The sequence below is a fragment of the Meleagris gallopavo genome, chromosome 12, assembly GCF_000146605.3.
Source record: "Meleagris gallopavo isolate NT-WF06-2002-E0010 breed Aviagen turkey brand Nicholas breeding stock chromosome 12, Turkey_5.1, whole genome shotgun sequence".
Taxonomy (NCBI): Eukaryota; Metazoa; Chordata; class Aves; order Galliformes; family Phasianidae; genus Meleagris; species Meleagris gallopavo.
The window spans coordinates 5,332,052-5,359,842 of NC_015022.2; the positions used below are offsets into that span (position 1 = coordinate 5,332,052).

At 36.8% G+C, this 27,791-nt stretch overlaps 1 protein-coding gene across 1 annotated transcript in view; it reads right to left on the reverse strand.

Annotated features, from left to right (window-relative positions):
- Positions 1-4,490: 4,490 nt before the first annotated feature.
- The window catches only part of TJP1 (tight junction protein 1), a 31,887-nt gene continuing 8,586 nt past the window's right edge, over positions 4,491-27,791 (reverse strand). The window contains exons 2-17 of the mRNA XM_031555212.1: positions 27,181-27,433; positions 26,588-26,772; positions 26,357-26,452; positions 25,838-25,920; positions 24,731-24,941; positions 23,679-23,779; positions 22,164-22,517; positions 21,509-21,760; positions 19,793-20,698; positions 19,366-19,460; positions 18,631-18,855; positions 12,913-13,088; positions 11,777-12,218; positions 10,474-10,691; positions 9,331-9,474; positions 4,491-6,047 (exon numbers count right to left, since the gene is read on the reverse strand). Coding sequence (XP_031411072.1) covers positions 5,953-6,047; positions 9,331-9,474; positions 10,474-10,691; positions 11,777-12,218; positions 12,913-13,088; positions 18,631-18,855; positions 19,366-19,460; positions 19,793-20,698; positions 21,509-21,760; positions 22,164-22,517; positions 23,679-23,779; positions 24,731-24,941; positions 25,838-25,920; positions 26,357-26,452; positions 26,588-26,772; positions 27,181-27,433 — 3,836 coding nt within the window. The 3' untranslated portion in view covers positions 4,491-5,952. The remainder of the gene's footprint in view (positions 6,048-9,330; positions 9,475-10,473; positions 10,692-11,776; positions 12,219-12,912; positions 13,089-18,630; positions 18,856-19,365; positions 19,461-19,792; positions 20,699-21,508; positions 21,761-22,163; positions 22,518-23,678; positions 23,780-24,730; positions 24,942-25,837; positions 25,921-26,356; positions 26,453-26,587; positions 26,773-27,180; positions 27,434-27,791) is intronic.

Here is a 27,791-nt window from a genome sequence, read left to right on the forward strand (position 1 = left end):
TTCTGGTTTGCGATACATCTCAACTTGTACTGGGAGGGGAAAAAAAAAGTTGATCCTGCATACTGGGAAGGTTTAAAACTGGGCAGATATTACTGCCACAAGCAACAGCTCCATGCCATCCTCACAGTTATTAAACTGTCTACCCAGAAAGGAAACCTGTTTCTAGACTCCTAAAAGCAAACCAAAAAACACAGGCTTATTTACTAGGAGAGTAACACACAGGGATATAGGATGGAAGACCAGATCAGAGAGGAAGTGAGCTTCCTTATTTTAAGGAGACTAACATGTCGGGGATATATTACTGCAACAGTTTATGTTCAAATAACCTTTTCAGGACCGCCGATAGCCACGAAGGTTATTAAAAAATAAAAAGTGAAAGCTTGTGTATAAAAATTCTGAAAGGTAAGCCTGCTCAGCACTCCTGTATTCTCAGGTATACAGAGTGCTAGAAATAAATCCAATATGTTCCTGGGGGAAATTAAAAAAAAAAGTAATGCAGACAGTGGTAGCATCAACAGGGCTGCCAGGAATGCCCAGGCAAAAGGGCTGCAGCTCTTCTGGCACAGGCTCTGACTACTCTACCATCAGGTGCAGCAGGTTATCACACAGGCAGTTAATTTTGTAACCTTTGTAACATTCTACATACAAACGTTTGCATCTATGTGCATCTTGCCCTCCCACAGCTAACCACAAGTTTGAAACTGTTGGTACAAACCTAAGCCTTAATCTCCTGGTTGGAAACATGACTTTCCTGATGCACTTCTTCACCAGCATACTAGATTCAGTAATCAAATACATAAATTATTTCATTAACAAGTTAGTTAAACCTGCCTTACCTTTTTACTCTCCAGTGTAATAAACTTGAATATTTGGTCATTAACTCAACAGCGGTAAAATTAAGTATAATTAAAGGAAAACTACTGCAGACAGCTTCAATGTTACATGACACTATCAGTTCTCTATCAAGCTCTGCACTACAAATGCTCCTAGCAGAGAAGTTCCTTGTTCTCTTCTTTCTGTAAAAAAGACCTTTCAGTGCTAGACTTTCACTCTGGCAAGATTACCCCAAAATCCTTTGTTAAGCCCTTTAAATGCACTAGACTTAATTTTAAGTACATGCCACAGGTTTGATTAGATATCACCAATGATAACCCAACAGCAAGATATAAAACAATCCAGGAAACTGAACTGAAATTCCAGAGCCTGCCTCTCACTGAGATCTTCCCCCAAACTCTAATCTGACATTTAAAGGGAAGAGAAGGGTGGAAAGGAGGACATTTCTCAATTTTTAATGAAATTTACAGTATTTTAAACTAACTGATACATTAGCCAACACAGTTTTAGATTGTACTGATGTCTTCACAGATTGTAATTTATATACAGTGTTTTCACAGCTTATCATGCCTGATGCTCTATAACTTTTGTAAAGAAACAGACAAGTGTTGCAGAAAACTGCAACAAGCTACCTTAGCCGAATATTTAAACAAGTTTCTTCTTCAATTACTTATAAAGAAAATTTAATACCCACCCAGCCCCTAGAATAGATACGTTGTCACTAAATAGATTGCAGTTTATTTCCTTAGGAATCTTCCTTTTTCAGTTATCTATTCTTTTTTCAGTTGTCTGGCTGATTTCTATTATAATCAAAAGAAAAGTCCCTCAGAAGTTGGCAATTACTGGCATTAGGAAACAACTAGAACTATAAGCTCTTCTAGAAGAAAGTATTTGCTACAGCACATAACGTATGTGCAACAGAGGTATAAAGTATTCAACCATACTGGAGAAGGTATTTTCAGGATTTATGCAAGTTTAAGTCTACCCAAATAAACTGAGTAAAGCCGAAGCGATGCCCCTGGTTTGCATACCTGGCCAACATCCCTCTCCCCTGTCTTTCTTTATCATGGGATCTTGCTTGCCACCACATCTTTCTGTCAGCTTCAGAGTACGAACAATGCTCAGCAAGTTTCACTCAGCAAGAAAATTTTAAAAACACTGCCACAGGTAAATGAGAGCAATTTCAGAACGCATGTTAAGGAATTAGCTGACAAAGTTGCCCTTACATTAGTTCTTGCTGTGTTTCCTGCTCTCTTCCCCAGGTTAACACAGTCCCATTTTAGTCCCAGAGCAGTGTGAAAAATGTAACAGCTTTTTTGTTGTTCCTCCCTTCTTCAGTTTTCTTTATTGTTCCTTCAGTAAAAGCATATGAAAATTGTGCTTGTAGATGCTGAGGTTGTCTTGGACCTATTCTCTGGTCTTACACACAAACAGTTGTTACTTAGTCCCTGATGGACAGCTGTCACTACAAAAAAGCCTAAGAAAAATGTGTGTCTGCATATGTATGCACAGTTAGCTTTGTATACTAAGTCTATGTATTCTCCTACACTCACTCAGAGGGTCAGAAATGCACTGTTCTTTTGGATATAATGAAAAATCATTTTATGCATTCACCTGGCCTCATTAATGGATGGAGCCAGCTACAAGAGAAGCCTGTACCTGAAAGAACAACATGAGTCCTCAGTGGGGCTATAATTGTCCTTCTCTAGAGTGACATAGTAACTAACAAAGCATTTTTCAGAAGAGCTTACTATCTTTTGTTGTCCAAACCTGCATAGCTTTGTATTGTCATCTGGTCCAGGTTACGTTACAGCAGAGAATCTTCCAACAGACCCTAAACCTTGCTGATCTGCTCCACCTAAGCCAAGATGGAAGGAAGACAAAAGGTACATTTACAACGATTTGTCTGTATATGTCTGAACAAATTCTCATTACTGCTTTCCTAAAATATACATATATATACACACACACACTGTTCTTTTTTAATATCAAGAACCATAGGCCATACAGCAGAACTGTATCCATGAGACTTTATGTTGTCACCACTGAAGCCGTTTGTTTAGAAATGAGCACAACTGGAGTAAAGCTTCTGAACAATTTGCAGGGCTGCAGCTTGTTGGTACATAGTTAAGACATGTAGGAGACAGTTTTTGAAGTTCATGTTAAATAAAGAATAGAGAACTATTGTAAATGTCACATGTGAACTTACCTCCTGCAGAGCCTACTCAATATAAAACATGCAGAGAATGTAATCTCTTGCAAGGACAGATACCTCAAAAACACTGCTATTTTAAAATAGTGTTTCAGAAAAAGGATTGATAACGGTCATGTTTTAACTTTGAAGTATTAGGTTTTAAAGATAAGGAAAAAGTGTGTACAGTTTACACTAGCCACTTATACAAATATACTTCCTCATTTTCCAGTGGCAAAGACAATCCAATTGAAAAGAAGCTTAGCAATACAGAAGTGCCATATTTTACAACAGCAAACTTTCTCATTTCAACTACAAATGAACAGCAGAGCAAAAATATCACCTTTTTTTTTCCTTCATTTTGACAGACAGACATGACTGTGCATTATTGAAAAGAACAGAAAGATATTATCTGGATCACTACTGTAAAAGCAGCTCGGGACAGTTACACCCTGCAGTAAGCTAGACTCAGAATGCTGAAGACACACACATCACCTTTACAAGTAGTCCATACACAGTAACTCCAGCATTCCTCATGTCCTCTTGGTTGACTCCCTTTTGTAGTGTTTCATGTACTTCTCACTAAGCTATGAACTAGGAAAGAGCACTGAAATTTTAGCATTCTAACTCTCTCCAATAAACTGTGTATGCTGTTTTGAAAACTTTCTTACTGTGAATTCAAGAGGTGATACCCCAATATATGCTATCACTGACAAACGTCAAATGTTGTACTGACATGACACGGCTCTAGGCAGCCTTGTCCAGGGTTGGTGACCATACCTCTGGCAGAGGGATTGAAATTAGATGATCATTGAGGTCTTTTTCAATGCAGCCCATTCTATGATTCGTCCTATGAACAGATTCTTTGCTATTCCAGTTGTCTCTCTGCTCCTACAGCAGAGATAAGTGAGTGGTGGCAGCAGTAGTACCAGTAACAGCAGTGAGTGCATCTCCTTGAATAAGTCATGTCTGAAAGACAAAACTTCTAGTGGGAGTATGGAAAGAAAATGGCTATTCATGGTTTTTAAGCATTATTTCAAGTCACTCCTGGAACTGACTTTTTCTTACAGAACCAGATTAGCTTACTTCATCACTGAGCACTTCAAACAGGCCTCATAATGGGATTCTATAGTATTAACTCAAAGATTTTACACCTAGACTACGTGCACATGGACGTGCTAGAACACTAGCAGGTATGTGGAAGAACAGGCATAAGAAACAAACTAGCATCAGTACACAGAATCATACATAGGAACAAATCTAACATTCCTTCTTGTGTTGAGTAATTCGAGTGGATCCACGCTAACAAACATTGTCCATATCCACAAAGGAGCTCTCAGGAGCCCTGTTGTCTACCATTACAACTTATGACAGAATCCAGTTATTTACTTATGCAGAAAATCAAAATTGATTTTGTTGCGTTCACATAAATGCATTTCAGAAACAATAAGGTACTAGAATCTCCTTTATTATTTTAAAAACAGTTTTATTCTGTATATTTAGAAATGTGTAATTTTAATAACTGCAGAGAAAAAAAATCAGCCACACCTGAATAGCTAATAACTCATTAACAGAATGCAGTGGTATATTATCTAAACAGTAGTAGTGCCGATGTGCCGTAATAAATCGTCTATTAGTAAAAAAATACATTTCAGGGCACATAGTACAGCATCCTTATGACAAATTACAGTAGGGATACTTTTCAAGATTTTAATCAAAGTAGAGAATTCCGACTTATACTCTTTAAATGCAGCACTTAAAAAGGTAACAACTTTGTGCATTTTTTAAAAAATGTCCTTGTTTGTATATTGTAGAAATGCTGCTTTATTGCTGCAGATGTCAAAGTTCAAGGCTCAAAAGGTATGAGAATACAAAGATATCCTTAAGAAACTTTGTTTGTTTTTATATATATTTATATATATAAAAAGGTAAAGCTTATAAAAGTTAATTTACAAACCAAGAACAAAAGTGGTATGCACGCATTATATACAAGCGTTCTATAACATCTATAAATTTTCAAATGCATAGCAGAAAACATACCATCATTTTCCCCTGGTTCTCTTCTGGCTGATGAACACAAACAGTACTCATTCTCTAAACCAAATTCACAATTTTTTTTTTTTTTTGTTCCTCTCTCTCCAGTCTCTCATGATATATTATCTAGGTAAGCACAAAAGCCATACAAACTTAATACAGAGAACTATGAGAGCTAAGACTATTAAAAACATGAGGGTAAGGCATCCCTGCTGGTTAATAGGTTTGTAATAATGTGGTTAATTTACAAATCCACAGAGGCAACTGAACCATAGTCATCCCACATGCTTTTCCCCCTCCCCCCTGTTCTCATGACAATGTTTCCACACAGAGTAAGTAAGTAGATGTGTTTGTATTAGCCTCTCAGCAGAGGAAAACATCTAAACTGTGCTACCCAAAGTTGATTGCCATTTCATTGGACACATACACTGAAAGTCATTTAAAAACTAGAGACCAAATGTAGTCTTGTGAATTAGAAAATACACAGTATTAAAAATGTAGGCCAAATTCTGTGTTTCGCCAGTGGAGCATAAACCAAATTCAGTTCCTCTGAATATAATCCCATTGGTACTTTCAATTTTTAAACAATGAAATACTAGTAGTGTCCTTTAAAACAACAAAAAATTAACACAAAATAACAACCAATAAACCAAAGCATACAGAACCTGCAAGAACCCTACCTTGTTCCCACAGTACACTCCCTGCTTGTGGCATGTATTGTGACCATGGTTCAAAGAGTGTACTTGCTAAACCATTGTTAGTTAAAGCAAGATGCTTAAACACTAAGATCCATTATCACTTATAGAACAGTTAATACTTGATAGAGTGGTTCAGTTTATATGTAAGGTCCATCTCAGTTTCACATTATTTACTTGAGTCAGCTAACTTAATATTTAGAAGTGGTCAATTAGGACTGAGACACAGTTTGCTCCAACAAGATAGTTTGGATCTCCAGGAAGAGACTTGTTCTGCCAGGTTTTGGGGTCACCTGTGGGAGGAAAACACAATGCTGGTGTTTAGTATCTGCTGTCAAACAGTGTACAACTTGACACAACCAAGCTTTTGGATAGGAACTTTTAGGCTCTGAATCAACATGTCTTTTTTTTTTTTAAACCTGCAGCTGGCACATTATTAACAAAATCTTTCAACTCATTTGCCTATAATACAGAATAGATCAATTGTGCTAAGGAGACAGTATGATATTCTGGAACTGTTAAGTACAACTCATGCTACTCTGCAGCACCAATATCGTGCTTTGCATTTCAGAAGCATTAACAGTGAATGAAGCATTCACTGGCTCTTTCCTAAGCTACCAAAGAAATTAGGAGATATTAAAAGCAACTATGGTTAGGATGCATTTGAAGTCTCTGGAATAATTCTGAGCACAAACAAGTCAAAGCAGAAGCAATGTTTTAGCGCTAAGCACCAATACATTGGTAGATTTACTTTTCTATTACGAAAATTACTGTAGACAGAATAGAAATCATTATTTTGCAGCTACAATCAGTATGTTATTTTGAAGGGTAAAATACTGACATTCTGAAAATATTCCAGTTTGCTGGTACATGCTTAATTTATTTATTTTTTTTTTTTTACAACAGAAGATACCAACTCATGGTCAAAGTTCTGTGTAATATATATATATTTTTTTTTACAAGCGAGCGTCATCAGACACCCTCTCAGCAGACAAAGGTTAAATTCCATCTGCATATTCAGTCATCTCCTTTGACTGGAGGATATGTTTTTCCTTTAATCTAGAGCCATTTCTAAAAGTTATTGCTATAAAAAAAAGCAACATCATCCCACTACGGTAGAAGAGAGAAAAAAATACACTGATACTTTCCTGTACCTTCCAGACAAATGACATTAAATGGCTCAAAGCCACCCATTCTAGAGAAACGTGCAACACGTTAAGAGAACCCTGTCACATAGGCTATATACACCACAGACTTCTGCCCTGAATGAGTGATGTCATTCCACATAATTTTCTTTAACTCATGAAAACAAAATGAAGTACACAATGCACTGAGCGATGGCAACATCTGATGTAGGGACAAAGAAGTACGAGTGGCACGTGTATAGTTAGAGAATACAGACAAGTTTACTGCTGCCAGTCAAAGTTACTTATTTCAGTTAAGAAGCTTAATGCTGGACGCTGTTTCACTTTATAGATGCAGGAAGTTCCACTTAATCTCAAAACTCACAAGATTGATTATGTTAGTAGAAAGGCAAAGCAGGATTGTAGGAGGACCAGGTCCTACTCGTGCCCACAAGACACAAGAGCTGACTTTTTCCAGCCTTTCCTTTGAAATATACAGTAAGGATTAGATTGCAGCCAGTGCAACTTCTAGCTGTTGAAAATGTTTATCCCGTAATTACATATATCTACTTTGAAGCAATGATCCTTCACTATTTTGCGCTATATTAAAGTGGTTGTGGCCATAAAAACTTTGTTTATTTCTTTCTTAATACCAAAATCGTAAAAATGTTTGAAGGTGTTTACCAGTAAAATAATATACGAGGCCTAAGTGTAGCAGAAAGGATGTTAAGTGCAAATGAATGTCATTTTTAGGACAGAACATGGATACATTCAGAAAAGATGAGGCAGAGCAGACGACTGAAGAGAGGAAAACCCCAGAATTCTATTAGCTGTTGTTATAAAGCCATCTGAAAAATCAGAGTCCCATAAGCAACTATTTTAAAAAGAGAGAAAACAATAATTTATTTAAGACACAGTATGGTCTACTTACATATCATAAGACAGAATTGCCTAATTTTAAAGTTTGTCTCAAAAGAGCAATGTTATGATATACATCCCATTTCAGATTAACAGAATGTGGTGTAATATTTACAATACAGAAAGTGTTAGTGTTTAAGATACACGCTCTTGCTCCCACACATGCGCGCACGCACACACACCACTTTGGGAAGGGAGAAAAATGTCCCCGATTCAGTTATTGTTTAGATCTTTTTGAATTCTCTCCCTTCACTTCAAGTAAGTTCATGAACAGGTGCTATTAGTTACAAAAGTATTGTGTCATTTTTGTATGTAGTTTTTACCTTTCAGGACCTTATCGTTTATGCATCTGTGTTTTAACACTGCCATGTACACACATTGTTAAATAGATGCATGCAATCCATGCATATAATAGCTTATAAAAACAACTAAAAATTATTGCCTTTAATACTTCTAAGTTATTGAATCACCATCAAAGAGATTGATGCTTTACATTTTCAAAGCATCAGTGCTTTGGTGTTGACAGTGATAAATACATTAATGACAGAAGATAATGCATACATGGTGGCTTAAATGCTGTATACAGAAGTACATTGTTCAGTCATTGCTTAGATCATACGTACACATGAATGGCTTATATCTTCCACCAAAGTTTTTGAAAGTAGCTGAATAAAACCTTAAGACTTATTCCCCCAAAATGTGCAAATTTTTTGGTTTTTTATTTTTATGTTTCTGTAACCTCACAGCCATTTCATGAAATTGCTTGAAATGCTTGAAGTTTGCCCAGAATTCTAACATAGGCTTCTCGTTGACAATTTCAGCCAATACATTTTCCCCCTGTTCCCAGAAAGTCACAGTGAGGTAAAATGAACAGGTAAATAGAATTGCAACCTAGTTGCAACTTTTACTATCAACCAGAAACTTCTGGGTAAAAGGCGGTAGAGGAAAAATAGGCAGAAGCAAGCAAGAAAAGTCTTGTGGAAAATCCAGCTACATTAAAATGAATTGTAAATGCTTTTACTGAAACACTATAGTTTTCTTAAATGACCCAATTGTTAGCATCAACTTGCACACATGGAAACAGTTAACAAGCGTTAAATCATGATTTAAGAGCATGCAGATTGTTAAGATTTGCCAGAGTCCTATATGGTTAATTAAGCAACAGATAAACACCAGTTATGTTACAAAGGCCAATCAGAGGTACATAATCATTTCCTCTCAATTTTAGTGCGATTATCATTTCAAGTGTATTCAGCTGTAGCAGTCCTCAAGAAAAGACAGAATAGAAAAATACGATTATATTTAAGAGACTAAATATATTACTCTGTTTTTCTGCTGTCAATCATGGCTTTAGCTATGAATTTGCACCATGAATAAATGTAAGAAAGACATTTGTAATGAAAGTGAAATGAGAGAGTTTGACACAAATACAATGATCAAGTTTCTTTATATTACATATCATCTTTAGCCAAATTAACTTAAATTATACGATAGCACCCAAAAGCCCCAAAAGGACAGAGGGAGGACAGCATACCCGACGAGGAGTCAGAGGATTTTAGAGCAAAAGACCAACCATCAGGGGTCATAGACGCACAGTGTGGCAGGCGCAGCTCCACTGGTTTCAGGAATTTTAGTCCGTGAGGCCCACACATTACCAAGGGGCTAAGAAGTGTTTCACCTACAGTTAAGAGGAAAAAAAAAAAAAAATGTTCACCATGGTTCTTGAAATAGATTCAGATTATTACAATTACATTGCAAAGATATTCAACTCAGTTCAAAAAAAAAATTCAAAACATTTTGAACTGTCAATAAAGAACAGCACTTTACAAAATTGTTTTTCTGTTTCTTTCAGAGACAAGAAATGACCTCTCCATGGTACAACACAATCTAAATCTACTACACAAAAAACCAGTCCCCATACTAGCAAGCACCCTTCTTTATACTTCTGCTGTGGCTGGTGGTGCTCCACCTCCATGGATTTATGACATGCTGGGCTGAATCAAGCCTCCTGCAGCTCAAAAGCTTATGAGTTCTTATCCTAACAGTTAGAATGCAGAACATACAAGTGCGTAGGTCTATTTTTAGCTTAAAATTCCATTGTAACATAAGATTATTCAGTTATGTTTGACTTGTAATCTGCAGCTACTCTGAATCTTTACAAGTAATGCTTTAATTACAGATTCAAATTTCTGGTTTCTTGACTTGAAATTAGGTATCTGTTAAGTCAGAAATTGCATGAATATTGAAGTAACGGTATGAAAAACTACTAGGAAAAAATCAATAAGACACTACTCAACTTGCATTAATAAGGTATATACTATTAATGCAATATACTACTAATAAGAATATACTATCATAGGCAATCTGAATTTTCAAAGATCCTTGAAAAAGGTATTTAGAACCATACTTTAGCGAACTTGATAACAAGCTTTAAAGCTACATTCAACTCTACAAATACTCAAGTTATGATTTAGAGCCTTTATCTTGGTTGAAAATTCCAATACTGAGCTGAATATTTTCCTTTTAATTCTTGCTTCTGAGATGTATACTCTGTATCTCCAGACAGAAATAAATAAAATACACTGGAAGTGTATGAATATGCTCTTATAGCTCATTTTGCTGCTGTTAGAAAATAGTAATATTAAGTAACAGCACAATACATACTACCAGCTCTTACCTTTCTCTTTGTCCAAAGGTGGAAGTATACTGTTGTCTCTGCAGACTTTAAAATATATTTCTTGCTCTATTCCCTCTGGAATGGCTCCTTGTGGAATAATAATACTAACTCCGGTCTCTATGGAGCTCAATACACCACCATTGCTGTTGAATACACCTCTTGCTGTGGCTACAACAGTGTGTCCATCTTCCTCCTCCTCATCCTCTAATGCTGTAGGGCTGAATATAAAGCAAAGATTAAGCCCAGCAGTTTTATCACTACCTTCTTCCTGTCATTTTGCTAGTTCACAGCCTAACGCTAGCTAGCAAGCTCTGATTTCAGGACACGTTAATTGTGTCTAACACTCAATTATGGGGGACACCTAAGACACAAGTACTTCAAGTTCTGCCATGAGAAAAGGACATTTGCACCAGAATAAGACAAAAGTCAATGTACATAAACTCTGAACATGTTTAGAAAATTGTCAGGGCAAGATTTTGGACTACTTGAATGTTACGTTTTCATGTGTCCACCTCTGAAATTTTACTGAAGCAGCTAGTTCTTTGTTACACGTTTCAACTAGCAAAAACCAAATGTATTGCACATCCAAAGATTTCTTTTCCTTCCCAAAATTCCATTATGCTTTCAATACCATTAACAAGAAATAGTGCTTATTATTCTACCCCCACTGAACCTTTTATTTCAAGCTTTAATGAGGGAGAAACCTAACAGCTGCAAGATACGCACTGAAAACAAAACCCTTAAAAAAGGCACACATTTCCAGATTGTAAAGATACAAATAAAAAAATACAGAATGTTATCAAATGGTTAGTTTGAGTAGATTTTGATTTCTAAAAGTATTCCACTCAAACATGACAAGAATTTCAAGATCTGTGCAGACTGCGACTGCACAGCATCAAAACATTCCTAAGATTCAGAGCAAATAGGATTTATTCTATTCAATATCTGAGTTACTGAAAAAGCAAACAAGATTAATTATGATTTGTTCATTACTAACTTTAAAATCATAATAAAAAACACTATTCTGAAAATATTAATGAAAATAATTGAGTAAGTCAGCAAAGTTTAAGATTAGAGTGCTATCATTTGCTGGGGACATAATTCTTACAGCTTAAGTACTTTGGGAAAATAAGTGCTTAAAACAACTTGCCTTATTTGGTTTCACAGAAAAGAAAAGCAAACGAAACTGATGGAGTGACTTCTGCTTTTTATGACTGCTTTTGAAATATCTTGTATACAAACATAGTATTAACTTACTTTCTCTAATCACACAGAGAAAATACAAGTCATTGTGACAGCTTACCTTACAGGAATGGCTTTAGGCACAGCATTTACATTATTTGGTTGATATTTAGGTTTGTCGACCTGTACAGTGAAGGTGTCCATTCCACTGTCAAACTCAGGAGGCTGTGATGAGCTGTGTGCTTTCAAAATTGGTTGAGGAGAATTTGGAGATTTTGATGGCAACTCTGGTTTATGCTGAGCTTCATTTGGCAAGAGATTATGGTTGAATTTAGGACTTTCAAACTTGCGCTCAAAGGGCCTTGCAGCACTAGTGTAAGGTTTTGTTGTGAAACGGTTGTAAGAAGGAGTGACTGTTTTCTGAACCTGTTCAGTTCCATTAACAGGACCTTTGTCAGGGAAGCTTTTCTGGGGATAAAAGGTGGACTGTACAGTGTCCTCTCTAGAGGATCTGAAAATTGCTGGCTTATTCTGAGGTGGAGGAGGGTCAGACACAGAGTTAACTGCAATACAAATAAAAACACCAGAATTGAAGAAAAATTATCAGGAATTTCCAGTCATACATAAGCAGGCACATTTAGTCCATTTTTGTATCATACTATATAAAATACCTATTAATATGTTCAGCTCTCTGATATCATCTGTTCTATTACACTTCATTCTAATTTAAAAAAATCAAAATTATCTATTGTTTCACTAAACAGTGACGTTAGCCACAATAATATAATTGCTCAATAAGAAGGTTAGACTAATTTGTAATACCTGTTTTCAATTTTTCAAAGTACAATATCATTACACACTTGCAAAGAACTGCAAAATTCAGCTGGACTGGGCATTGCTCTGAAGGATGTGAAAAAACTTCTGTTTTTTCAGAAACTTACAACTATTACTCATGCCTAAAGAATTCCCATCTGAAAGCATAAGGAACATCTAAATTCTCAAAGTTTTATTTAATCTTTTCTGAGACCACTCAATTTTGGAATAAAAAAAAAATTCTAGTGACTAACAATACCTGGAAGTTAAAAGTTTCAGATAAGATCCTGAATTGTTTCTCAAAACTCAACCTCAACTTTAATTACTCAAAAGATCAGTTAAAGAGAAACACAGCTAGCAGCTTACACATGCTGAAGCACTCACAAAAGAACGTGACATATTATACCTGTATCACACGAGCAGGTTAGCATTCTAATTGCTCACCTTCAGAAAGTGCAGGCTTGTGATGTGCTGGGAGAGACAGGACAGGACTATTAATTGACTGAGGCTGTGTGTACTGTACTGAAGGAGCAGGAGGAGGAGTTGTAACTTGAGGGATTGGCTCATAGCGCTTGTCACCAACAGATCTATCCATTGATTCAGCATCAGTTGGCTTCCCCCTGTTGAAATGAATGGAAAAAAGAAAGACTGTTTTGTTTCCTCAGGGCTCTGAGTTTCTGCTGTATTTTTCTCCTACGATCACCCGATTTCCATCTTTTTCCTATAAACATTAAAGCACTTTTTCTTAAATATCTTTCCTCTAGTATAAAAACATTCATTAATAAGCACAAGATATTTCAAGACAACATTGAATCTTAAGAAGATTAGTAACACAAACCAAGGCAAACAAAAGGCAGATGACATTTCAGGTGTATTTGTACAATAACCTACAGATCTTCATTTTTTAATTTCATTTAGGAGTATTTTCAGTAAAGAAAGTACTTTCCAGTTTAGCACATCTTCAAAATAAGAATATAAATCCTCTTCAAGGGGTTGATAGGTTGTTTTTGGTAAAAATAGGTAGCCAAAAGGAAGATGAGTTTTAGTGTAACTTTTCTAAATACACCCAGTATTTGAACAATGCCATCTTAATTAGAAATGCAATCAGCTTAAGCTTCACTAGCTTTATGTGCATACTGTAAACAACTTTAAAAATCTCATTTTTAAAATATTTCTCGGTTGTACTAGAAATATTCCACAAAGAAGCTTCTTTCAAAAAATGATTAATTTTACAAATCCCTGTAATTTTGGACTTCAATAGATAGTAATAACTTTTAGAATTCACATGTTTAAAATTTAAAGTGCACATAATGCCTGTGATGAAATGTAACAGTGAGAGGACACCTGAAAACATCCTCACATCAACAAGTCTTACCACTTGATGTTCCTTTTCAAGTAGTCATAGCTAGTGTAAGAGCCAAGAAATCTAGGTGATGGCAAAGCAAACAGCAATAGAAGAATGAAAGAAAAATAGTCATTCTATCTTAAGCATATTATTTCTACATGCTTTACATTAGTCCTCGTAGTTCTCATATGACAAGGTTGTTGCAGCAAAAACTATTTTTAGCAGTGATGTTGCCAATGCTTTTACCAAATGCATAAGTACAACAATCCCCTACGCAACATGAGATTTTGTCAGGGAATTAGGAAGTCATGTTTCAAATCAACAGATAACGGAAGTAAGAATGAGATTGTGCAAAGCCATTTGTTAAGATCTGTATAAACAAAGAGTTAGTGGGCATATTGAAAACACAAACACCAAATCCAAAATTCTAACAGACTCTCTTGTTTATGGGCCAGTTTCCATTCATCTTTCTTCAGTCTTAACACAGAACATTTCTGGTTTTGTACTCCCAGATCATACGAACATTCCCTCAGCACAACACATATTTCAATGGCTCTACCAGCTTGCCCAATAACAGAGCCCACACTCTGAAATGCTTCTGATTGTGTTCAACCATCAGCAGTATGTTAAAAAAAACTGTTTAAGTATACTAGAGGAGAGACTGGGAGAGTCAAACATCCCAGCAACTTTCCCTCCTTTTTAACATATAACTTAAAAGCAAGTTAAACAATTTCTAGATTAGAACAGCTTTCCATCATGACTTCACTTTCTGTATGCTCAAGATAGCTAATAATTTTCAACAGCCACTGTCTTACAGCTTTGGAGGACAATCTCATGAAACAAAGAAAAGACCCGATCAACTTTTGGCAGTCTGCTTGATGACCATGTGAACACAATGCTCAGTGAGCAACACCTGTATGAATTTGCCAGTGTTAGCCAATATTGCAAAGACGATCATTCAGAGACACTGTATAAGCGTCCGTTGTCACTGAATTTACATAAAGCCATTTATCTGACAGCAGCGGCAACACAAACTCAGTCAGCAGTTACATGTGATGTGAAGCACAACTTTGGAACACACTCCTTGACTACAGGTCAGCCAAAAACGTAACCACATTGTTCAGCATTCCCTTGTAATGAAATCAGTGAGCAACAAAACTCCTGCTTCAACTTGTGGGTGTTATAAATGAAGTTCCTGTAATTAAAGCTCCGCTGCTTCCTATTTCATGTTTGTTACAAAACCATCATTTCTAATTAGATATGAACCAGAAATGAACTATGAGAACAAACCAGTGTGCAACAGCCTATAGATCTCAGCATAGAGGCAAAATCTGGCAAATCGTACCACTGATCTGCAGTGCACCACACTGAGCAACGTAGCAATAAATCTACTACTCAATCACAGGGGCAGTACTCTCAAGCTGCTCCAACCAGAGCCACAGAAATGCATCCACTTATGAATTCTGCTTTCTTGAAGTAGGAGAAACTATCCCTTATCCTACAGTTACTGACAACTGTAACATGCTTACAGTAATTACTTTTACAAAGCAGCTTTATTAATGGCACAATATATATTGTGCATAAAGTGCATAAAATCAGAGGAGTAAACAATTGTACACATGTAACAAAACATTTTCACAATATTTACTTAATAGCAAAGAATTTTACATAACTTCATGTTTAACATATTTGAAACTGAAAAAGTCATGAATACTGCTCATGAGAAAATAAAATCTGTCTTCAATACTCACAATACAGTAGATGGATTGCACATTATTTCTATTACAAAGGAACAAGCAATGGTATAACCAGTTTCTGTACTGCCATCCAAATTTAGTCCTGTGTTTTTGTTTGTTCGTTTTAGGAAGAATTCACTGGCAGAGTTACCACATAAACGGACTAGAGAACAGATGAATAATGTACAACAACAGGGTACAAAGGGAAAATTGGCTAAAGGGAAAAGTCCTGAGGACAAATGCCTTCTCCATTCAGCAGTAGATCTGTGTTACTGACAAGCACTCTGTACTATGCCTCTGTCAAGCTGGGTAGTTTTCTCATTTATTTCCACTTACTACCATTAGTATTTCAATCCTTTGTCTATTTGTACAGTACAGTCCTGGGTACATTTTCTTTCCCATGCCTCCTATTTCTGTTATGGTTTACATTCTTCCTTGAAAGAAAAATTCTACTCATTTTTGTCCCCTGCCACATGAAACAGTATCGCACTTAAAACCAGTATCGATTTATTTCTCTGCGGCATTTAGATGTTACTTTTCTCTAAGTATAAACCTTCAAATCTCTAACTCACAAAAAAACTACAACTGAGCAACCAAAAAATAGAAATATGACAGTCAGGAGTGGCAGGTAGAAGTATGGAACCATTTATCTTAACAATTAGCTGTTCTGCAGCAAATGACTTAACAGTTAATGCTTATTGCTCGTGCTCTCCCATGTTTGACATCTATGCAGGGAGTAGCAAATGTACAAATTCTCTGTTTAAGGAATACTACAATCTTTACAATTATTTGCTGAGAGCTCACAGGATTCCAACCTAAGCATTAGTTGCATTTACTATGGCAACATAGTCAGGTGCTTACAGATCAAAATGGACTATTTATAGCTAACTGTTTTGAGAGGTGAAAACAACTGCTCTCAGTCACCATGAGGCCAACCAAGACTTTTTGGCCTCCCTGTGATGCCCAGAAATCAAGACATTAATGCTCCCATCTTTCTATCAGAAGATGCAGGACCAAAAAAAAAAAAAATAAAAAAAATAAAAAAGGAATCATAACATGCTTGACAGAGAATTTGAAGTGCTTACAGATTAATATATATATTATATATGTATAGAATCAGCATAGAATCATAGAGTCTCTCAGGGTGGAAAAGGCCTTAAAGATCATCGAGTCCAACCATGACCTAACCATACTGCCTTAACTTTAACAACCCTCTGCTAAATCACGTCCCTGAGCACCACATCCAAATGGTTTTTATACACATCCAGGGATGGTGACTCAACCACCTCCCTGGGGAGCCTATTCCAGTGCTTAACAACCTTTCTGTAAAGGAGCTTTTCCTGATATCCAACCTAAACTTACCTTGGCACTTACTTTGAAGCCATTTCCTCTTCCTGTCACCTGTCACCAGTGAGAAGAGACCAACCCTGCTTTCCCTACAATCACCTCTCAGAGCAATAAGGTCTCACCTCAGTCTCCTGTTCCCCAGACTAAACAGCCTCAATTCCTTCAGTCTCTCCTCATAGCGCACATTCTCCAAGCCCTTCAACAAGCCTTGTTGCCCTTCTTTGGACCTGCTCCAGCACCTCAATGTCCTTTCTGCACTGAGGTGCCCAAAACTGAACACAGCACTCGAGGTGAGGCCTCACCAGTGCCGAGTACAGGGGCAGGATGACTTCCCTCGTCCTGCTCACCACACCGTTCCTGATACAAGCCAGGATGCCATTGGCCTTCTTGGCCACCTGGGCACACTGTTGGCTCATACTCAGCCAACTGTCCATCAGTACACCAAGGTCCCTTTTCATCAGGCAGCCACTCCTCCCCAAGCCTGTAGGGTTGTCTGGGGTTGTTGTGACCAAAATGCAGGACCTGACACTTGGCCCTATTGAAACCCATACAGTTTGCTTTGGCCCATCGATCTAGCCTATCCAGGTCCCTCTGTGGTGTCCCTCCCCCTTCAGGCAGATCAACACTCCCCTCCCAACTTGGTGTTGTCTGCAAACTTATAAAAAAGTGAAATAAGAGAGATCGTTACCATGTGAAAACTTCTTGATTACAATAAAACTAGCAATTCCTTTAAAATCTACCAAGATTTTTGGGAAGATTCCCAAGTTTTCAGTTCCCAAAGAAAAACATACTAGGTGATGGGCCATCTTACAGAAATGGGTACGGGATTCAGGAGCCCCAAATCCAATCCTTTAAGACAAGCGCTAGAACACAGTGTATCAAGTACACAACACAGCTTGAATACACAGTCACAGTATAAAATACAGAGTATTAATTAGCAAGCTAATTTATTATTTTACTACAAAAACCTCATTTACACTAAGATTGCCAGTCTTTCTGCTAGATCTGAATATTAATAATACAGATTTCAAGTAGGAGCACAACCAAAGCCTTCAAGTCACCTGACTTGCAGCCTTCATTAATCAAGCCAAGATAACTTCCCACATGGATAGCTACAAAAACATTATTATAGTTTGAATTTAAATAAATTTTGAAGATTTAAATAACTGTAGAAAGTATAAAGCCTGTTTAAATACTCTCCAAGACAACCAGTCCTCTACCTGAGCTAAATCTGTACTATGAACTTTCACACAATACTGTATCAAAATGTTCCAAGTCAAGGAAGTAGAACAATAAAGGAAGCAGATGTTTCCATCAACAGATTAAATTCTGGCATCAACAAAATTCCCCAAAAGGCTCACTTTCCTAATGTCAAACACAGCTAACGTGTACAAGCGGATCTGAAGAATAAAAGCTTGTAATAAACTAAAACCTCTGCTTTGAACAATATTTAAGAACTATGGAAATACTTTAAGTTATATTAAAAAGTGGTAAGCAAGAGAAAGGTCCTGAAACGTACAAAAACTAATCATGTCATTTACAAAAAACACGCAGACCGACACCATATCTATACAGAGAAATGAACTTTATCAACATAAAAGATCAGTTAGGTACCATGAATTCTTGAAACTCTATTTGTAGAGAAAGAATTTGATTTTTAGCCCTATACACCTCTCCCATTCCTTTTTTCAAATTAAAAAAAAAAAGAAAAGAAAAGAAAACCCCAAAACTTACTTAGAATAATTGGAGAAATTCAGCTGATTTTGTGAATGTATTGGTTTAGTGGAGTCAGAATGATGGCTGGCAGGAACCTGTGCAGAAGGTTTATTCTCAAAATTCCTGCGATCAAAGTATGAGAGCTGTTTTCGGTAATACTCTTCATCTTCTTCAGGATCATAATGATTTGAACGCACAATATCTTCAGGTGGCTTCACTTGAGGTCTCTGTGGTTCTGGGGCCCTAACCAAGAATAATAATACACAGTTGCCTTGCACAGTTTTAACAAGGATAATTACAAGAATTAAATTCTGCTTCTTCCTAACCTAACTAGTAATAAACCAACTGAAATATATAACTGCATATATATAACTTATAACTGCATGCAATACCTATAATCTATGCAGTTTTGAAATGCAACAGCTCTGACGTAGCATGAAGAAAGTTTTTATTTCATCTCCCCTTTTCACTTACGCTTCACTTTTAAATTGTCCCAAATATACCCAGCATCTCCATCTTACCTTTCTCCTTATTAAAAATTACTTCCTTAAAAATGCCCCAAAAATCATTTTGCATCCCTGTTTCCTTCTCACTAATCATGTCTGTGTCAACTGGCTTTACTTCTCAACTTACTACTGACATAAATTACACTGACAACCCCCTCTCCACTCTGCAGCTTCCAGTTTGAATCACTACAATGTACTTACTGTCTGAACATTGAAATCTAAGTTTAATTATCAGTTGTGCATCTACCTGTAAGTTGTTTTGTCATGTTCATATTGGCTTTGAGAAGTTGTTTTTGGGCCACTCATGGCTGGGAGCGTAGGCTTCGGTGCTAGTTCTGGAGGCTGTAAAGAGAAGCACAGCACATTTTTTAACATCTGGAAAAAGGCAGCATGTTAGAGTAAGAAAACTAACACAGCCCTCCCTTTCTTATTCCTTCAGAATAAAACAGCATGAAAAACCAGTAAAAATGAAAGAGGCAGTCTTCAAATCTGCAATATCCTTTTTAGTTTTCAACTTCAACTTTTAAAACAAACTGCAGTTAGGTTGCTAGGAGTCTATTCCACTAACAGAGTTCTCTCTCCAAGACAGTGTTTTATTACCAGCAATTCAATCTCATCAGTGAGACAAGAATTTGAAAAAAAAAATTAAAACATGCAAAACTTAAACCACTTACTTTAACAGCTGACGTGTCACTGGGATCCTTCATTTTTTCCAGGGATGGTGATCTTCTTCGTTCAAATATCTTAACTCTACTTCGCACAGACTGCGGTTTCATGGCTGGATCCTCCTCTTCCTCTGCTAGAGATGGTGGTGTAGGCAGTGGTTTACTGTTGGAAGGCAAAACTTCTGGTTTTGTTTGTGAAGAAGCAGGAGGAGGAAGAGAAACACTTGAAGTGCTATGAGAAGGCTCAAATTGTCCAGCTTTTGCATTGTAAGCTTGAGGAGGACCTTGCTCATAGCCCCTCATATGTGGATCAAAGTACTGCTTGGGTTCAGGAGATCGAGATATGGCTGACTGGTATGGCTGAGCTTCTTGTTTATATCTACCATGTGCATGTGTGTCATAGCCAACAGGGTGTTGATCTTCATACCGCACTTGTGGTAAGCTGAAGTTTTTGGGTGCATGCTCATAGCGAGGCCTGCCATCATAGCTCATCGGAGGATGTTCCTCAAATCGGGGTTGTGCTGGGTAATAGCTGCGTTCTGTGCTCTCTTCTGTATTTTGTCTGGAGTCAAGATCTCTAGGAGGCTGGCTTTCATAAGCTGTTCTTGGTTGACTGTAGGGCTGTTTTTCATCATAATATGACCAGTGCTCCTCATAGGGAGGCACGCGATCTTCATAATGTAGTCGAGGGTCATACCCACGAGAAAATTGATCTACATAGTTTGTAGAATCATACCTATATGTTGACTGTTCATATTCCCTACTTGGTTGTTTTTCTGCATATTGAGACTGAGATTCATAGATCAGATTTGGGTCTCTTTCCTGTCTCTGTGCTGGGTGATTAACAGCTGGCTGTTTTAAGACATAGCTTTGTCTGGATGCTTCCTCATTAATATATGGATCCTTTCTGTATACCTGTTAAATAGAGAGGTGTTCCAATTTACTTAAAATGAAGAGTAACCAGAGCAAACTTTTATTCAAAATTAGCTCAAGTTTTCATATTGGCTTTAATTTTGATTAGAAGCATAGTAATTTAATGCAGTTGTCCGCAATCACAGGAAGCTGAACTTGCTGATTCAATGATTCATTGCAGTTACACACTTGAGCAAAGACATACACACAGATTAAAACTGCAAGCCAAAGATAACAATTTGTCATTTGACTTCTGTTGGTGGTGGAGTCTTGCTTCCCCTCTGCTTTTTTGTCAGGAAAAGGGTGAGACAGGTTTGTTTGGGAAATAAAGAGATCTGTAGTAAATTTACTTAAAACATTCAGGGGAAGCATTTAAAATTACCCAATAAATCAGATTTATCTTCACAATCAACAGGTAAATATATTAAAAAGTCTTCTGTCATTTTAGAGAAAGAAAAGACTTTTCATCAACAAGATGAAAGAATAGATTTTTCATTAACAAATAGCAGAGCACTGACAAGCTGAAAAGGTCACACAAAGTAAAATCAAAATACAGGATGCAGCCTTTATATAAAACATCATCTTTTTGATAAGTGGAAAGTACATAGTTCGAAGCCATGCACATGAAATGTTAGATGATGCTCAGCAATTTAGATGCACTGTGTTTTGTAACCTGCATGATCTCCTAGAGGGGGGGGAAAAAAAAAAAACAAACAGAAGAATTCTCCAAATAATGGCAAAAGAAAAATATAATCATGTGCTAGCTAGCTTGATGTACAGCAGGAAATCAGCGCAACAGTGCAGCACAGGTACCTTTGCTGGATCTATATGCGGCGGTAAGGATGATGGCTCTTGATCTCTTAGCACTACATGAGCTCCCTCAGTACTTGATGTTCTTAAGGGGCCCGCTTGTGGTTGATAAGAGTTGTAAGGAGCAGCAGTGGGCTCCTCTAGTCTGACATTAGTTAGGTTTACATTAGCATTTACTGCAGAGGTTGATGAGGTTGCAGGGTTTGATTCAGGCGACGGGGAAAGGTAAGGGACTGCAGGTGATGCTTCTGCTTTCTGTGAAGTGTTTAAAATATTTTAAATACACTGCTATCGAATCATTGTATGACTTTTTGATTTATATAAAGTAACTTAAAATTGATGCTTTGATCAACTCAGCTACATGCAGAATGAAATGTACAGAAAGTACCGTGCACTACCACTTCCAGAAATTATGTTGAAAACTTAGAGAAAATAAAAACATTAAAAAGTAGAATGGTACTTTAATCCTCCTATCTGAAACACTAACATGGGTAGTGCAAGCTGATTCTCCAACTCACTGCAACACATTACTGCTTTTCACAATATTCTTGTATGCATGTAACACTTGTGAGTAGACTACAGAGATAGATTCCTTGTTCAAGAGAAATTATAACCTGAACTAAATGCACAGAGGTCAGTTTATAAAATATTTCCTTACCGGCTGAGAAGCAGTTGTTTTAAATCCTGAAGAATCTATTCTAAGATTTGGCTGTGGCTGAGCTTGAGATGCGTAACTAGTGTAAGTTTGAGTTTCATGATGCATTCCAGAAGAATCCTCTCTAACGGGTTCAGAAGAACGTGTAATAGCAGATTCAGGAGGAGTTCCAACCTCATCATTCAGAGTTTCATCCAGTTCTTGATCAGTATAAGCACCACCTTCTGTATCTGTGTCTTCATAGTCAGATGTATGTCTGCTGTCTGTACTGTACATAGAATATTCACTACCGGGAGCCGAGAGGTAAGAAAGGCGGTCATCGTGTAAATCAAGGTCATCACTCGTAGCACCATCTGCCTGCATCAAACAAAATAAAAGGAGTACACGCTTACTGAAATATCTTTCAAAGTATGCTTTTCTTCTTTTTAGTGAAGAAGTGAATAAATGTAATGTAACATGTAACGTAACATCTATCTTGCTCTGATCCACAACAGAAAGTCCAGTATTTTAAGATGTTAGTAATACTCAAAATCCAGCAGCACAGCAGGTTAGAATTCCACAATTCTGAATATCACAGGGGAGGAGAAATCAGGTTTCAATTGGAAATGTTAATCTTAGATATAAGAGCCTTTTCTGCAGTCTAGCCCTTTATATCAGTGTACTAAGGTGTCAGATGGCTGCCACTGCAAGGAATGGGACAGTACATAGCATCCACTGAAATTACACTGTTGGACATGAAAAGCTTTACTTAAAAGCACTGTCTTCATACTGGAATCACTAGCTTGGAGGTTGATCTAAGGTGAAATGAGTTCTGTGCGAGCAAAAATAAATAGCCCAAATATTAAGAAAAAATGTAATGATAATACATTGACTGTTGGCTTACTTGAAGTTGGTATTCCTCTTGAAATTAGTTCCTCAATAGAATGCATCTAACGTACATAGTAAAACACATTGCTTCAGAAGACAACTGGAGTTGTAGTGGGGAAAAGGATTCTAACTTTCATATTTTATATTTGTGTTCTCAAAATTGAGAGAAGGCAAAAATCAGAAAGAATATGAAGATATTGCTTGCTTTTAATATAATAAAAAAAAACAACACAGTAATTCCAAGGATAACCCCAGCCTCTAGCACAGATGCAACAGAGCATATTGATGTTTGAAGCTTTTATGAGTATTGGCTGCTTTTTCATGCAAAGCAATAATATATCCTTCAGCAAAAGGTGTCAACAGGCAAATGCTCCCACTGTTACTGCACTGCTACATGCACAAGGAGACAAGCATACAGCCCTCATTAACAGAGTAACTGCAGTAATACAATGACAAATCAGTTTAAAGTAGTTCATGTAGTCATGAAGCATTACTATTTTAGATCTTCAAATGATCATTAAAATCATGAGGAAAAAAAGGAAACAGATTCCATTCTAGAAGCATATACTCATAACTGCAACATCAATAACTTAATAAACTGGTACAGTTATGTCACTTCATCTCTCAACCAACCATACAATTATTTCTTACCTTTCCCTCAGAAACCCACACCAGTTGGTTCTGTTGTTGCTGAATTGCTTCTTTTAGAGCTCCATACCATCCTTCGTTCATTGAATTCAAGTTAATGGTAGCTAGAAGTAGAGCAGGTTAGTTTGACTTTCAAATTCTGTAGATTTTTGAGAATAATCTGTACCACCAGTACTAAAATCAAAGTTGTAAGATTTAAGTAGTAAATTACATATCAATATTCAAAGCAACCCTAAAGCCCGATGTGCAAAGAGTTAAAAATAAAGTGAAGCTTTAGTTTAGTCAGACTAAGAAGTTTTTTTTACGTCCTCCTCCTATTTATTCCATGTCTGACTGGAACTGATGGTCATCTTGCAGTGCCACCAGATTTTTTTTTTATAACGTCATTTTGATGTTTCAAATAACTTTACATTTGTTCAGTTGTGGGCATAAACAACTCACACACCAAGGGACTGTTAGTATTTGAATGGGGAAGCCTCAACAAGTTCACAACTAATTGTCTGTATTTGTAGAAGCATGCGCATTTGTTCTGACAGCTTCCCACTCTTGGAGTCAAAAGCAAGCCTGCGTGAACTAGGATAGAAGAATAAGGCAAGCAACCAGTAGATAGGCATTAGGTCATAGTAAGAGCAGGAAAAAATGCCATGGAAGAAAAGGAGAGCCTGATAAACAGCTAATGGAAAACAAACTAAGAGACGCATCTGTACTCCTCTAAAGGAAGAGAAGCAAGAGAAAAAAGCCAGAGGAAAAAGGAACCGTGGAGAAAAAGCTATGAATATACAAACTAAACATATTGAGTACAATTATATTCACTATTAATTGTAATGCTAGTGCATTAATAAGTTATTAATCACTGCGTACTGTAATTTTCAAAATTGGCTTAATTTCAAGAAGAAAAATTGACATCCAGTCACCCAGCATTAAGAGCAAGTGTAGGTAGCCATTTTTGTACTACAATGTAAAAAAAACTCCTGCTGAGGTCTGGGTACAAGTTACTCATCACACTTCTCTCTAAATTATCATGGATTAATTAGTATTGCTTTTTAATTGCTTACTTGTAAAGAGGTGGTGATTATTTTTCCGTAGCTTGTGAGCTCTTTCATACAGCTTCCTGGCACTTTTTCGTGATTCTGGGCACAGCCTCATTCTCATAGTCTTCACACCCTGCTTAGAATCAGGGTTCAGAAACACTACAATAGGATACCACTGTGCATAATTCAGACGGTCCACTGCATTAGGAGTGACATCTAGTAAAGCGTGTTTGTCCTGTTACGATAAAGAGCAGAGAGAAGGAAATGAAGCACTCTAAGTTTTTTTTCTAGAAATTTATCTTGTATTACCTTTACAGAGTTTATTAATTCAAAGGACTAACTTAAATCCTTTTCTGTTTGAATAACCAGACCAACTGAAGTACCAGGCTACATGGGCACACCTTTCAGTTATGTAGTTAGTTCTACAATTATTTTATTTTTAATATTCAGCTCCCTACCAAAAAACCTTAGCTCCCTGAAATAAGCAGTATCTACAAAAAAGCATTTAACTAAAAAATATGCAAAGATTTGACTAAGAAAAAAGGAGAGAGTCAAACATAAGACCACCACCCACTTTCCACATCAAAAAAAATCTCCGCATGCAAGAACTTCAACAGTTTTCAACCACTGCAAGATTCATATCAAGTACATAGCACACAGTAACCCCACTCTGCTGCTAAAATAGCTCCTGTTTAGCTATCAGAAAGGTTTACAGCTGGTTTTTAAGTTATAAACTAATAGGGGAGAATTACAGCCTCAAATTATGAGCTAAGATAAGAGGTTCTCATGATATTAAGGAAGTGAGAATGAAAGACCCTTCCCTCTACCTTCTGCAGAAAATTCTAAAATTACAAATAAATAATCAGGAGGGGTAGGGGACATGCTGTGGCTGTAAGCAAAACAGGATGAGACTTAGAACAGCTGCAAAGGAGAGGGAACAACACTCCTTGGAATAAAGCCTAGAAATCCTTTTAGATTGCAGTTATGAAGATGAAATTTATTTTTCACGTTAATCAACAGAAGATGAGAAAGCTTTGGTTGTACTTGTATCTTTAAAAAAAAATCAACATTTTATTTAATGAACCAGTTTTCTTCCTGGGTTAGACATACAATGGCAGTAAAAAGACTTACTCTATCAATTATCTGTTTTATCGTATGAAGACGAATAATGCCAGAACTACGTTGGTCAGTACCAGCATCTCTTGGTTCACTTTCTGGTAGAGAGGAAACAGTAAAAATCTGTTGTAAGTCTACAACATACTCTGCATTTCCATACTAAAATAGACCAAACTATTTATCACTCAGCATAAATTCAGGTTGAGAACACTCTTCTAGTTTTAAAACACAAGAAACAGCTACCCACCCATTTGGCCACAAAAATCCCAACACCTTTGCAGAAGCACTTAGGAGTTAGATAATGTACTGAATTAAAATTTAATTTGGGAAGGCCACAAATAGAACAAACATTACTTTTGCCTGCAAAGAATCATCATCAATTAACCAGTGAGAAAGCTTTATATAAAAGTCTGTTACTTAATACTGTTAACATTTTATTACTTTAGTTATTAATGTGTTTAACAACAGAATAACAAACTAGCAAAAGAAATATGGCTATTTCATAGCTGCATGAAAAGTCTCTCTCACACTTACTTGCAATTTGAAAGATATCTGGTTCTTCTCTGGCTAGTTTCTCCCGTGCAACATCAGCTATTGGACCAAAAATGGTCACTGGTCTGAGAAACCCAGCTAGATTAGAAAGGAAAAAAAACACATAGATCGCTTAAAACAAATGCAACATACTTTGAAATACATGGACGAATACAAAGCAAACTCCACAACTTGCTAGTCTGCTACAGTAAATATTTAAGAATAAAACCATACCTTCCCGAAGAACAACTCTTTCATAGGCAGGGAACTTTGTCTGAACAGGCTGAGCAGAAAGATCTTCTCTACTTTTTCGGAGATTTCTTTTTGAGCTACGCAAACCTCGGAATCTCCAGAAATCCGCTCGATCTCCTCCTGCTGTCTTTGGAAGCGTGTACTGTACACTAGCTAGTTGTTCAGCTCTAAGACAACAGCAAAACAGCAAAACCCAACAAGTTACAAAAGAAGCCAGCTTCTGATGCTTGCCTACTATCTGCTGAATCAAGTTTTCCTTGCTTCTGTCTTAGAAAACTTAAGAATGAAATACACAGGTCAACATCAGATTTCTAAAGCTTTATCTAGCTTTGAGTCTTGCATTCAAAAGTAAGTTCTGTTACAGCTGCTTCTTTTTTCCTGTGCATGTACAAGAGTTGAAATAAAATCATGGACTAGCTATCCAACATCAATTTGTTTTCTGTTTTAACAGGCACTTTTTCCCAACCAATGAACAAGTTCTACAGACTGATGTCCATCAGACCCATCAAGCTATACAGATGGGTAATTAAAAAGTGTAGTTTTCAAACAGCAGTACAAATACTTTAAGGTCGTACCTGTTTTTGTTAGGTATGATACCTCTTTCAACTTCCTTATGATTCTTGCCAATTCGAATCGCCAGCCATGAACCCAGTTTGCCATTATATAGAGTGTCCACAACCCGAAACACTTCACCTTTGTTGAAGCTTAATCCATAAGGAGATTCCTTTTCATATTCAAAATGAGTTCTGATATAGAAAGAATCCCCTACATCAGACTCAACAATGCGACGATAAACTAAAAAAGAAAAAAAACTGCTGTTATACTTGTCTCAGTGAATTGCAGTCACAGTGCTCGCAAAAAGGACTTAAAGCAGTGTTTCATCTTCTCTTAATTCTCCTTGTTTTAAATATTTAAGAAAACCTTAATGACTCAGAGCTTCTGTTTTAAGCTGTATAACTATTACAAAGAACTCTACAAATTCAATTCTGCTGACAGAAATTTGCTATACTATAACTGAATTCAGTATAAACTGAATCCAATTCCCCTGGAAGGAAAGAATCTCACTGGGAAAGAAACTGGTAAGTACCCATTTTCAACAGAATAGCATAAAACTGACTCTCTCCTGCCCTTCTCCCCCTACCCCCAACATTTATTGCCAACAATTTCATTAAATGCTGGTTTAAAA